This window comes from Dermacentor andersoni, chromosome 5 (assembly GCF_023375885.2).
Source record: "Dermacentor andersoni chromosome 5, qqDerAnde1_hic_scaffold, whole genome shotgun sequence".
In the NCBI taxonomy this organism is placed as follows: Eukaryota; Metazoa; Arthropoda; class Arachnida; order Ixodida; family Ixodidae; genus Dermacentor; species Dermacentor andersoni.
In genome coordinates, this window is record NC_092818.1 from 109,123,189 (window position 1) to 109,136,053 (window position 12,865).

The following is a 12,865-nucleotide window of genomic DNA, read 5'->3' on the forward strand; positions in this document are numbered from 1 at the left end:
ACTTAGCAAGCGCTTTTGCCGCAGTAGCCCAGCGTATAGCGCACGACGCTGCTGTGCTGGAGGTCGCGGGCTCGAATCCCGGCCGCCGCGCGGCCGCATTCCGATGAGCTTGGAATGGAAAAACGACCGTGCACCTTGCATAGGGTGCACGTTAAAGGACCCCGGGTGGTGGGAATCCATCCGGAGTCCCCCATTACGGCGTGCCTCGTAATCAGGTCGTGGTTTCGCCACGCAAAACCCCAGAATTTATTTTAAAATTTAACGTAGCAAGCGCGCTCCAGAGAGCGAGAAACACGCAAGCGCCCGGTCAATAAGCAAATGGTGCGTCTCTCTGCAAGAATTACTGTCAGCAAAGTAACTGCCTCATTAACGTTACGGCACGCAAGAAGGTGTAACTACATCAAGCTATGAGCACTGTGCTCGCCCAAAAGCAAAACTACGGCGAGACAAAGAAAAAGAAAAGAACTACTCATAAATGTGATCGCCGAAAATCATAACGCTGTTCCCGAAAGGACCTTCCTTTCTCGGCCGTTCTTACGCTCCGCTACCCCGTCCTCATAATTCGCCATTTATATTCACAAGTTCCTTCAACCATGTTGAAAAGAGGAGGAGAGAAAATTACTTGGAAGGAAAAAATAAAAACGCCATGGCTGAGGGCAAAAGGCGCTTGTGTGCATATTAGCGCAATGAACTAAGAGGAAAAGGAGAGAGCGGAATAACAGCGCAGCCGACGCCCTGACCGCCATGCTTCACCTCTGGGCTGGCAGCGTTTTATTTGTAGCTTCGAATAAAAGTGCACGCGGCCTCTCTGATGGCGGAGCGGGTCGTAATTTGACGAAGAAAAAGAGAGGGGAAAGAATGAAATAAAAGGCGTGGAGGTTAAGCATGTGATGAGGTGCGTTCGCTGCCCTGCACAAGAGGAAAAGGAGGAAGAGAAGTAAAAAAATAATGAAGAGTTTATGTGCACTGGAGTCGCCGATGTACTTGAAGTTATAAGCGCTGTCACTGACGGCCGCTCTGTATATGGTTGGCTTCGGAAATCGCAGCAGCGCTCTTGTGGCCGCCTGCAGCTGCGATGTGCGAGACTATAGTCACAAGGCGCTGTGCAATGGGAAAACGTCTGCACACGACTAATTTGAGTACACGGTGTTTGAGTTGTCGCATGACCTCTGAGATGCATCGCGCTGCCTGCACGCTGCTTTCGATCTTTGAGGCCATGGTTATATATAGCGAGGAAGCAGTCTGTCTCTGACGTGCGATGATGGTGGTGAAAAATCGGTAGCAAAAATACAGTGTACGCTAAAGCAAAAATTATAGGCCGCCTTCTCATGTATATATATATATATATATATATATATATATATATATATATATATATATATATATATATATATATATATATATATATATATATATATATATATATATATATATGAGGGGCGGGGAATACGAGGATCTGAAGTGAACGCGTATCGTATGCGTCGTAATAATTCGAGTTAAGAATATGCTAGAATACATCAAGCTGGTGTCTGCGTTCACCGCCATACGGCTGTCCTTCCAGCATATTTAATGATGGGCTGCACGTGAGCGCGCCAAAGCTCCGTCCTTCTGGCTTCCAACGACCTCGCAGATGCGCATACTAACCCTCTTCACTATCGTTGCATATTCGTTGTACGGCAGTAAATTACCGTACGATGACATGCAGTTCATTGTAAAGCCTTTAGGTGATTGGCTATCAACCTCTCACGACGATTGTCATTATCAGCATCAGCCGGACTAAGATCGCTGCAGCACCAGCTCTAAGTGCACTACAGTAACAGCTAACATTTGCCCACCGTGGAAAATATATAGTGGATAAATTTCCTAATCTTGCCACTATATCCGATTCAGTGCTGCCGCCTTCCGCATTTCCTTTTCTTATTGCCCACTACGTTTTTTTTTTGTCCTTTTCTTTAATTTTTTGGCGTTCGCTGAGGCGAAATCAAGAATTTGGCTACTAAAGACCCCTCTATCCCACCATCATAACTGATATCAAAGCACTAAAAAAGGAATAAGAATATATAGATAGAAATCGATAGAAATATTTAATCATTGTTACAATTGCTGAGAAGGAGAAAAAAAAAGCCGTGTCTCCATTGTTAGAGCGTGAGACGTCTCCAATCGTGATGAAATAGTTGATTTCACAACAAAGTGCATAAAAGTCACTGGGGTAAAATAGTAACTTGTCTCGCGTGGGCTGTCACGTGCCGTAACATAAAAATGAAATTCTACAAAAGCATGGAGACCTGTTTTGCGCAGACCCCATAAGAACGACAAGTCGCTTTTTCATCTAATCGGTGGCTAATGGGCAAGTCATTTTACAAGCTTCTGAAATGCCATAATTGTCAGGTTGGTCGGCTCACAACGGCCCTGAGCGTAATTTCACGAACCGTCCTTGCCCAGGGCATGATAGAAGTAGATGATAATCATCCGCTACAGAGTTAGATGAGAAAGAAATAGAGGAATTTTATCCAGTCAAGACAGAGACGTCGGCCGAAGTGTGCAGACGTAGGAGTGGAACACTTCTGATATTAAACATGGGCTGCCTATGTTAGAACGCTGGTTCTTGTGACGGCATGTGTGAGTGCAGCAGCGGCCTTAAATCTCCAGGAAGAGACTTCCTCCACTCGAGAAGATTCTCCCCTCTCGTGTCCAAGTATTACGTTCGCTTTATTAGTCTAAATATGCCCAACCAACTAAACCAAGCCTGCAGCCTGCTTAAAGGGGCATTGAACCACTTTTTATCGAAGTGGAGAAAGGCATTTGAAGTAGAAATAAGCGATTTCAGAAATACTTTGCCCCTAAAGTACTTCAATGCGTTCAGCAGAAGCGGAGTTATTTGCAATAAAACACTACCACCGCAGTGCTCCCGTTCCTTCTTCAATGCCTTGCATTGTGAAGGCTACGGCGCTGTGGGGCGTGCCCACAACGCTCCGCCTTCTTAATGTCACCGTGGCGCGCAGTTCCAAATTCATTTTGCATGTTAACGTAGACGTCACGACTTGCGATTTTGGTGTCTACGACGCGCTAAACGTAAGCCAAACGCGCTTGTCCTCAGCGAGTCGCAGTGCGCTTAGCCAGTGGACTCGTGGCGGGAACCCGCGGCGGCCGCGGTATCTATGCTACGTAGCCGACCTCAGCTACCAATAGCAGCCGCATATGGAGATCCGCCTTATTATGAAGTAAAGCATCCAGAAGAGAATGAGGAGCAGGCTTCTGTTGAAAAGAGGGCGTTTGAGAGAAAGGTGACTTCCAGCTCCGCCTGCAAGTTCCACGTACCGCGTACGGCAGCAAAACTTGGCTGAAATGTTCACAGCAGCGTATGCTACCCGCGGATTAATGTTATTTCATCCAGCCCGAGGGTTGGTTCAGGGCCCCTTTAAAGGAGCAAGGGCACGGGGAGGATAACTGCAGGTTTGTGCCGGTGAAGAATAGGCTTTTTAGGCGATGAGGGCGGAACGAGATTCAGAAAAATGGGACAGGGTTTCCAGGTGACGAGAAAGCGATCATTGCAATGCGCAAGATCGCGAAGTCACCGTACTGGTTCTGATCATGTGTTTGCAACCAATAAACTGTTATTTTGCACATGTAATATGAGTGAAAGCAGCAGCAGCATTTTAGCTTTTCTAGGCGGTGAACATTTTTTACTGAAAAAGATTGTTACTGTTAGTGTCGAGTTAGTGTCGATGTTAGTGTGTTGTTAGTGTCGATGTTAATGTTAAGTGTCGAGTGCTACTGTGCAACTTGGCTTCGACATGTCCTGCGACTATAATACGTGAGAAGTTGTTAGGTCAGCACTGCTTTTTCTACTTTTCTAGTCCCGAATCATTCAATGTGATCAAGACATCAGTTACCGTACTCTCCGATGATGCGGCCGTGCTCGATAAAACTGTAACATGCTTTGTTTCGGCTCGACGCAGGTGTGCTGGGCGTTGTGGTCACCGAGGTGCGGCTCCTGTCGGACAGCAACAAGACGCAGTACGTGCTTCAGGGCGAGGGCGCCACGCTGCTCTGCTTCTTCGTGCTGTCGCCGGGCGAAGACCTGCGGCGCGTCCTCTGGTTCAAGGACGGCGCCGAGGTCTACGTGTGGCGCAAGGGCCGCCGGCCGCTGGCGCGCAACCTGTTCGACAAACGCGTCGACCTGAGCAACCGGTCGCCGTCATTCATCTCCATCCTCAGCGCACACATGTCGATGCAGGGAAACTACACGTGCAAGGTCGAGACGGATCAGGGCACTTCGCAGAACGACTTCTTCCTCACCGTCATCGTAGGTGGGTCTTGAAGCTGCCGGGACGTGGCGCCTCTTCCTTTCATATATTTAGGTGCATATTTTTTTTTCACTGAACAAAACTTCTTTCTCTTTCATTTTCCCCTCTTTCTTACCCCCAATGATGGGTAGCCAAGCGAACGCTTCGTCTGGTTGTCACACACTCCGTTGAAAACTTTTACCGCGACTCCACCTAAATCTCGAAACTGGGTTTGCTGTCCGTCTTTTCCGTTACGCCGTCATCGTAGCGCTAAGTCATTTTCAGCTTCACCCTCGCGATATGACTGGGAATCAATTTCGTGCCCCTTTAGCAATGAGATGTTGAGAACTGTGTGGCCTAATCGCTGTACTGGCCGTGATCTGCTGTTGGGCCAACTCACGTTGACAGAAGCGAATAATTTGCGTTTGGTAATTTGCGCGGGGTTCTGCGCACCGCGCGGACCCTTAGAGTGGTCCCACTCCAACTCTATCGGAGGCCTCAGAAGGCAATATTGTAGCGGATGAAGACGTTGCGTTGCATTGAATATAAGTTCTTCAGGTTGCGGCGTCTTCTCTGAGATTCTGCTGCTGTCGCAGTAAATGAGTACAGAGTTGATGCCCCCTTATTTTTATGAAACATCATGCAGATAAATGTGACGCATGGCTGTGGAGGAAACCAGCGCGTTCCTCACTTCTTTATTTTGGAAAGAAAGGTTCGCATTTGAGCACAAGCTATAACAGGATGGCCAACCGGACAGCGCAAGGTTTCTGCTTCGAAGGAAAGCAACATTCCCAGTCTCTTGAGCTAATGCCGTCTGGTACACGCCTTCCTCTCCGTAAAATGGTAGTATATTCTTACGTTTGATGTGTGGAAGCGGCAGCATTTTACAGTTTCAGCGTTACGTTATATCCGTGAAAAGTGGTGAGGGTTACTGTGCAACCTGACTTCGACATGCTCGGAGAATATTCATCACTGAAAGCAGCATCAGCGTTGACATAACTGGGGTCAAAAAGAAGAAAAAAAAAACCTTGCGTTTCTCACGCTCCCTTTTATTTATATATATTTTACACTCATTTCTTAGTTGCATCTTATGCCATTAAAAATTTTCTTCTTTTGTTTTTAACACGCAGAAGTTCGGTCCACTGAGACGTTGCAACTCTTGCTTTTATGTAGCGTCAATAAGAACAGAGCAAAATGTTGCACCGGAGCCTGGAAGTCGGTCTTTCTGCTCCGTTGGTTTAAGCCGTTCAAAGTAGCCTAAGCTCTCAATGGTTGGCGGCGATCGTGAAATCCCTGTGTGGACGGGATCCCTCCCCCCCCCCCCCCCCCCCAAAAAAAAGGAGGTTTTCGCACATCGTCCTTCAAAGCAGCTGCGAGGGTATCTAGCATCTCGACGTCGCCTCCTTTGTTTTTTGTTTTTTTTTCTTTTTTTTCAGATATGAAAGGGAACGGGGGTTTATCCTGCAAGTGAAGAGGTGGGGAGAGTGGAGGGAGGTCTGGTTTTATAAGCTTCGGCAACAGAAACAAAGTTTGAAATCACACAATTCTCCACACTTGAAGCTCAAAGCAATGACAATAGGAGGCAGACCAGAACCTTCATTCTGAAACTGGCACAAAAGCAACCTGTACACAAGACCATTCGTTGCGGCTGATTTTTTCGCTACAACTGCGGAACTTGCGGAATTACGTAATGTGTCCTTTCTTGTGTGGCGTATACATTTGAAAGAGCAGTGATTAAAAAGTATCGGGTGATTCAGACGTGAGAATTGCTACCTTCAAATGATTTATTGAATTAGCAATTTAAGAATAGGTGAAAGTTATTTACGTTACTCTTTACTGTGATGTGGTGTAATTGTGGCGGCCACCGCTAGGTAGCGACTGAAGGTGAGGCGAAACACGTGTGGTGAGCACAGAACACACGAACGAGCGACATCGCAGAAGGTTCAGTAAAGGAACGTTCAACGCCGATTGTCATTTCTCAACTCTGCCCCGTTTCATCATAGAGGCATGACTATAACTTTTTTTGTTCAAATCTCATTACTTGAATATCTAATACAGACTGTTTCAGAGACGAAAAGTTTTTGCTATACCCGGGTCGTCTGGCGACGCGTCCTTTCATTGATGAGGCGAGTTCAAACGGCTTTTTCGTTCCTTGTTCAAGCTCTTTCTTAAAGATTGACTCAAGCTTCTCGAATTCTTATGACAGATTACGTCCCCGCTTTAGCTAAAGAATCGGGAACACTAATTTCTTCTCCGCATTTGAACTCCTGAAAGTAACTGAATCTTTAGGCCTGCTAATGAGAACCATGGTAAAGGAGCAGCCTACATATACTAACGCTTGTTTCAGTTGTCGGCGAAAAAAATACGAATTTCAATGGAGTACTAGGTAAATAGACGGAGAAGTCACTCTGAATTTCTGGAGCTCACAAGAATCTTGACAGCGTGTCTTATATTGGAGGACTGCGGGCTAAATTTACCACCAAGGGTCTTTTTTTTTTTAAGTTAGACTAAAGAGAAAAAAAGTGATAGGGCTGTAATAGTAAATTACCCTTTCACGATATTAAAAAGGAATCCACTCTTGCCGTGAAAGGAGGGTTGCCGAGCAGGAAAGGACTCAAAAACTAATAACATGGTGGCAACGCTGCCTCGAAGTGCTCGCACCAGGCCGCCGCGACGTCATGTATTCTGATGGCTCCGCTTCAGGACTAGTTTATTTTGCACCGGTAAGTATGGACTACATTGTAGGCTGACGTTATCGAGTTCTTAGGACATTTACTAAGCCACAATGACGCAAGCACGGGAAGACACGAGAAGAGGTATGGGGGCTCCTGTCAGGCTGATCTTAGGAACAGCTTTTACCCACAGCCTCCGTCATCATTTTGATTAAAATAAAATGCTATTGTATTGTATGGTATTGTATTGTATTGTATCGTGTCGTATTGTATTTTACTTTGATATTGGTGACTTCACAGTGACGTATCGACGCTGGGGTTTCGGCGCAAAATTTAAAAACAATTGTGCTTTGGCTTTCATTTTTCTCTTCTAATAATCAGCCTGTTATTGCGAAATGAACGCGAATGGAGGTTTGAAGTAACACTTTGTGTCAGTTAGAACATATTAAGGATTTCTTTTCACTGTACTTCGTACGTGCAAATAAATCTTATCATACGAGCGTTCGTGCACTTCACCCTTAATTAATACCGACCGCCGCAGCCGGGAATCGCACCAGTGACCTCGTGCTGAGTAGCAGAGAGTCATGGCCATTGAACCGCACCCGCGGGTGATTGATTGATTGATTGATTGATTGATTGATTGATTGATTGATTGATTGATTGATTGATTGATTGATTGATTGATTGATTGATTGATTGATTGATTGATTGATTGATTGATTGATTGATTGATTGATTGAGAAACGTTGGCAACAAGTACGTCGCTTGCCCGGAACATCATCGGATAGCGTAAATCCTTACGGCAACACAGCTGTTCACTAGCACACGTAATACCCAGTAATTCATATTTAGAAAAAAAAAACGAAGACAAAAATAACCAGCATAGACATACCACGTGTTCCGCAAAGTGTTTGAGTTAGGACGGAATAATCGCGCTCTTCCGATTGCCGCGTCGGCTTCACCCACAGTGACGTCAACCGTCCACTCGTCGTTCGGCTTGCCCCGCCGCAGACTCGTGCAAGGAAGACAGCTGGACCACGTTCTCGGACCGGGTGTCGTGCTCCGAAACGGTGGAGCTGGACTGCGGCGGCATGTTCCCCAAGCCGTCGCCGGCCTGCGGCGTCTACAACGACCAGACGGGCGTCTACCTGAACACGGTGCCGTTCGACCGCGTCGAGCCGGCGGCCAACTCGACGTACGAGGTGCGGCTGCACCGAGTCTTCCAGGTGCGGGACTGGCTCGCCTTCCGCAACCTCACCTTCCGCTGCCACATCATCGTCCTGGGCACCGACTGGCGCTCCGGCATCTCGCACAAACTATTCGGAGGTGAGCTCGTCGCAACACTTTGCGGTCGCGCGGGTCTATGACAGCAGGCGCAGGAATTTATTGTGCGAATTCGATCCTTGATTTGGAATCGTACAACCGTTTTCCACTTCTTTCGCAAGCCATGGCGAAAAATCTCGTAGGTTTTTCATCAAAACGTTCATCAAACGTAGATTTTTCATCAACCCTGAACGAGCGTCTTATAGATGTTCCTGCCTTTTCCTTACCCCTCTCTACTTTTCTTTTTTCTGGTTGATTTCTCGCGTTCAAAGGTGTGTCAACCTCCCTCCCCCCCCCCCCCCTTTCCTCTAGATCAGACACTGCAGCGTTCGGCAGCTATAGATAGCAGGTGCTAGACGCGGGCTCAGCGGCATTGTTTCACATGCTTAGGTAAAGAGGCGGCCGGCGAAGAGTCATGGCTGGGTGCGAGGTGTTTGATGCATGTTGTGGTCAATATATCTTCCCGATAACGCGAAGTACTCTTTGCCTCATGCCGGGAAATCTGCGGTGGACAGGTCTCACCTCGTTTCGGGTCTCTTCAATAAAAGAATTTTCTTATCCGATAGTAGGCACCGAACCAGGTTTCCCTATAACGAAAAATTCCAGTGCTCTACCCATTAGGCCACAGACCCCAAATAGCGCCTTGAGACCACCGGCCCGTGTGTCGGGTTGCATATAGAAATAGCTTACGTTAAACGAAAAATTATGTCGCTATTTGGCGGTAAATGCGAGAGAAATGAGTTAGCATTACGTCGCACCTCTTTCAGGTCCCGGATTCGTAATATAGACCGCGTTCACCACCTTGCAAAACGTTGTTCAGGAACTTACTCGACACATGTCCTGCCTCTTCAACGAGGGAAGTGCAACTAACGGTGGTCCGGAGCAGACCACCCTATATATATATATATACATACATATGTATACATATATATATATATATATATATATATATATATATATATATATATATATATATATATATATATATATATATATATATATGTATATATATAGCGTCATGTAAGCGCGTAAAGGCCTCCTGGCAGCGCGCAAAAATCTTGCTACCGTGAATTAGGGGAACTTAGGCTAATCACAATATTTAGAGGCCCAGAAAAAAGAAAACTTAATTAGCGCTGCATGTGGCCCCGTGATAACCACGACAGAAATGTTTTGACAGAAACTGTCGAGCCATCGAGTTTGTTTGTTTGAATGCTTTTAGACAATACATTGTCTGGGATGTAGGGGCTAAAGGCAGATGCAACTGCCTGACAAAGGCACCCCTACCCGTACATTGCTCAGTTGGTGGAACATCATGAAAGTACAGTGCAACAATATAGAAACAAGAAAATAAACAAAATGTATGCGGAAAGCAATCAAGTATACAGGAAAGTAAGATTGTTACACTTTATACATAATATATCATCATTAATGCCAATGAACAAGGAAATATTTAAACAAGCAGATAATACTGATCAGTGTTACAAAACATTACATATCAAGTAGGAGAACAAATTTTAGAGAAACAAAGAATAAAATAAAAAGAAAAGATATCGAAACCGCAAGGACAGTTAAGTGCCATTAGGAGCTTAGCAATCGAAGTTTGGTACTTTTGTTTTTCCAAGTCTAACACGGAACAACTCTGGGATTTCAACGCTAGTTCTTTATTATTTTTTTATGTTTACACCCGATAGTGCGAAAATTAGTTAGCTTTATTTTCTTATCCGACACGTAAACATCGTCATCTTACAATCTCATGTTCCTTCTAACGCTAAAAAATCCTCGCAGCAGCAGATTTTTAAGTATGCACACCACTAGCCCCGAAAGAAAATGGTCTTCAGGCATGCATTAAGGTGAAATATCCTATAATACAGTCGAAGAGAGAGAGAGATAGAGAGAGAGAGCAAGCTGAGCCACAGCCTTACTGCGTAGAGAAAACCAGCGGTTTCATCGAGTTTAAATTGTGAGCGCCGTACGCTGGCCTGCCATTATGGCGCCAGCGTAACGACAGGGTAATTTATCTTCATTACATTCATACCGGCATCGTTAGCGCGAATAACGCTTGCATATGAAACGAATCCTCCAGTATCTACATATTTTTTTTTTTTTTTTGTAGAGGAGAATTTTTTTTTGAACTCGCGGCAGGTCATCTTCTTTAAGTTTACGGTAGTTTCGACGCTCAACTCTTTCAATAAACGACCAGGGGCCGGAGGAAAATGTTTTGCGTGCGTTTTGCGAACTCCATCACTGCGGCTTCTATGGCGAAGCTTGAGAGCTTCTCGGATGAAGAGAAAATTACCAAGGCACGCGCGGACGACTCGAGGATGCGGATAATTTCCGCCTCCGCATTGTCGTCCATGTGTCCGCTTAAAAAAAATTTACAAATAAATTCTCGGTCCCGAAATCTTGATTCCGGGCTATAGGGCTCTCGGTTCTCGGAGGAATGACAAAAGTATTCATTGAAATACCGTGTCGATGTTGTTGAACTGTTTCACCGCACTCGCGTTACTAATATTCATTTATTGAACCAATTAAGTAAGTTCGTTATATATTCATTTGAAACTCAGCTAAAACTGATGTGATTCGTTTATTGATACAAATATGTGTGAGACCGCCGTGTTTCTGAGCGCTTGCATGTCTTGAACGGGACTCGGCGAGCAAGCCTGCACATTTCACTGATGTTTGCGTCAGTCGAGGCACTCAAGAGTCTAAATACATTAGATAAGATTATGAACGAGCTGATGCGTTCCACCTAATATGGACATGTACTGGTTTAAAATCGGAGCGCTCGCGTCTCCTACTGCAAGCCGGCCTCCGCTACAGTGTGACAACCAGCTATGACCGCTGGATACATGACAACATATTCTACAGAACACTGCTTCAATTCATACACGACACAGGCCTCACAGCACACATATAATACACATATACGCTCCAAGAATTATGCCTTAAGGGCAAGTCTTTATCGCAATAAAACGAAAATAAACGAGACTCCGTGCGCACGTCGAATTTGCACACGCCATTCAGTCATTCATTCACTTATTCCTTCGGCAATATAATAATTCAGTCATTGATTCGTTTGTTGTATTTATTTTATTTCCAGAGAAATGGTAATGTGCGTATAAAGATGACGTATATCCGCTATACTCAGTATTAGCTCTGTCCTAAAGCACAAGGCTTTCAATTACGAAATAGAACTTCACTGTAGTCACTCTGCTATCGAAGCAAAGCGGAGAATTGATGGTGAAGCTAACGATAAGATCATATCATGGTTGGGTGGTGTGTGTGTGTGTGCGTGTGTGTGTGTGTGTGTGAGAGAGAGAGAGAGAGAGCGGGTAAGTGAGTGAGTGAGTGAGTGAGTGAGTGAGTGAGTGAGTGAGTGAGTGAGTGAGTGAATGAGTGAATGAGTGAGTGAGTGAGTGAGTGAGTGAGTGAGTGAGTGAGTGAGTGAGTGAGTGAGTGAGTGAGTGAGTGAGTGAGTGAGTGAGTGAGTGAGTGAGTGAGTGAGTGAGTGAGTGAGTGAGTGAGTGAGACCTGAATTTCCCACTTTTTTGTGACGAGCATTGACTTATTAGTTTTCACCAACACCACAATCTCCGTATTATAGGGAAAAAGGAAAAGGAAAGAATTTATCTAGGTAAACATCAGGTTTGCTACCCTCCATCGAGGGAGCGGGATAAATGAAGAGAGAAACAAGATAAACGAAGAGAACATGTTATCATTAAAATCCATGGCACCGACGGCGAGGTGTATATGTCTCGAACACCTTTCTGCTTTTCCGTCTATGACCTGCTAGGGTGCCGCATAGCAGCCCGGCTTGGTATCGATGCTCTCTATGACATGCAGCATCGCGGTGACATCTAGCGAGCGCAGCGCTACCTAGTAGGCGCTGATGGGCCTCCGAGATCCATGAAGCACACATTTCTGAGACGATGTCGCAGCGAGCTGTCCCAATTTGTGGGGCGCTTTTCGAGCTACGGCATTAGCTTTACGGTAGAGCATCTCAGACGCGGCGGACCCAACTTCAACTTCAAGCCAGGTTAAAAAACTACGTTCATTCTACATACATACATCTACAACTACATACATTCTTATCCTCACAAAAGAAAGACAAAGAATTGAACGAAGTGACAGCTCTTCGTTGCGAAGGATTCAAATATGTAAATAAAACAAACCCTCACAAACATTCACTGAATGAGGACCATTGGCAACTGCAGGAGTTGCTTTATTGAGACAATTAAAATGCTACCGCTTGACAGGAGCTGCAGGGCAGTGTAAAAATTACGCAATTGTTCTTTTTTATTTATTTTTTTTTGCAAGCTTCAGGATTCGGAGAGCACTTTTTCTGGACTTTTGAGTCAGAAATAAACACCACAAATCGCACACATTTCACACCAAATGGCCAATTTTGCTTAGTCGTAGTATTTGTGTTACAGTAGGCAATGACAACTTGCTGACGACAATGACTTCAGAACATTTTTTAGGCTTGTAGCGCAGCTCAGAAAGAGCAAAAAGGAAGGTGGTAAGGGTAAAGAAAGGGAACGGAGAACAGAGTGAGCGCTAACTTCCCACTGAAGGCTACTTATA

The 12,865-nt window shown here is 45.3% G+C and overlaps 1 protein-coding gene across 1 annotated transcript in view; it reads left to right on the forward strand.

Annotated features, from left to right (window-relative positions):
- The window catches only part of LOC126531026 (uncharacterized), a 76,910-nt gene that overhangs the window by 44,555 nt on the left and 19,490 nt on the right, over nucleotides 1-12,865 (forward strand). Inside the window, exons 2-3 of the mRNA XM_050178389.2 lie at nucleotides 3,960-4,310; nucleotides 7,970-8,284. Of these exons, the coding sequence (XP_050034346.1) occupies nucleotides 3,960-4,310; nucleotides 7,970-8,284 (666 nt within the window). The remainder of the gene's footprint in view (nucleotides 1-3,959; nucleotides 4,311-7,969; nucleotides 8,285-12,865) is intronic.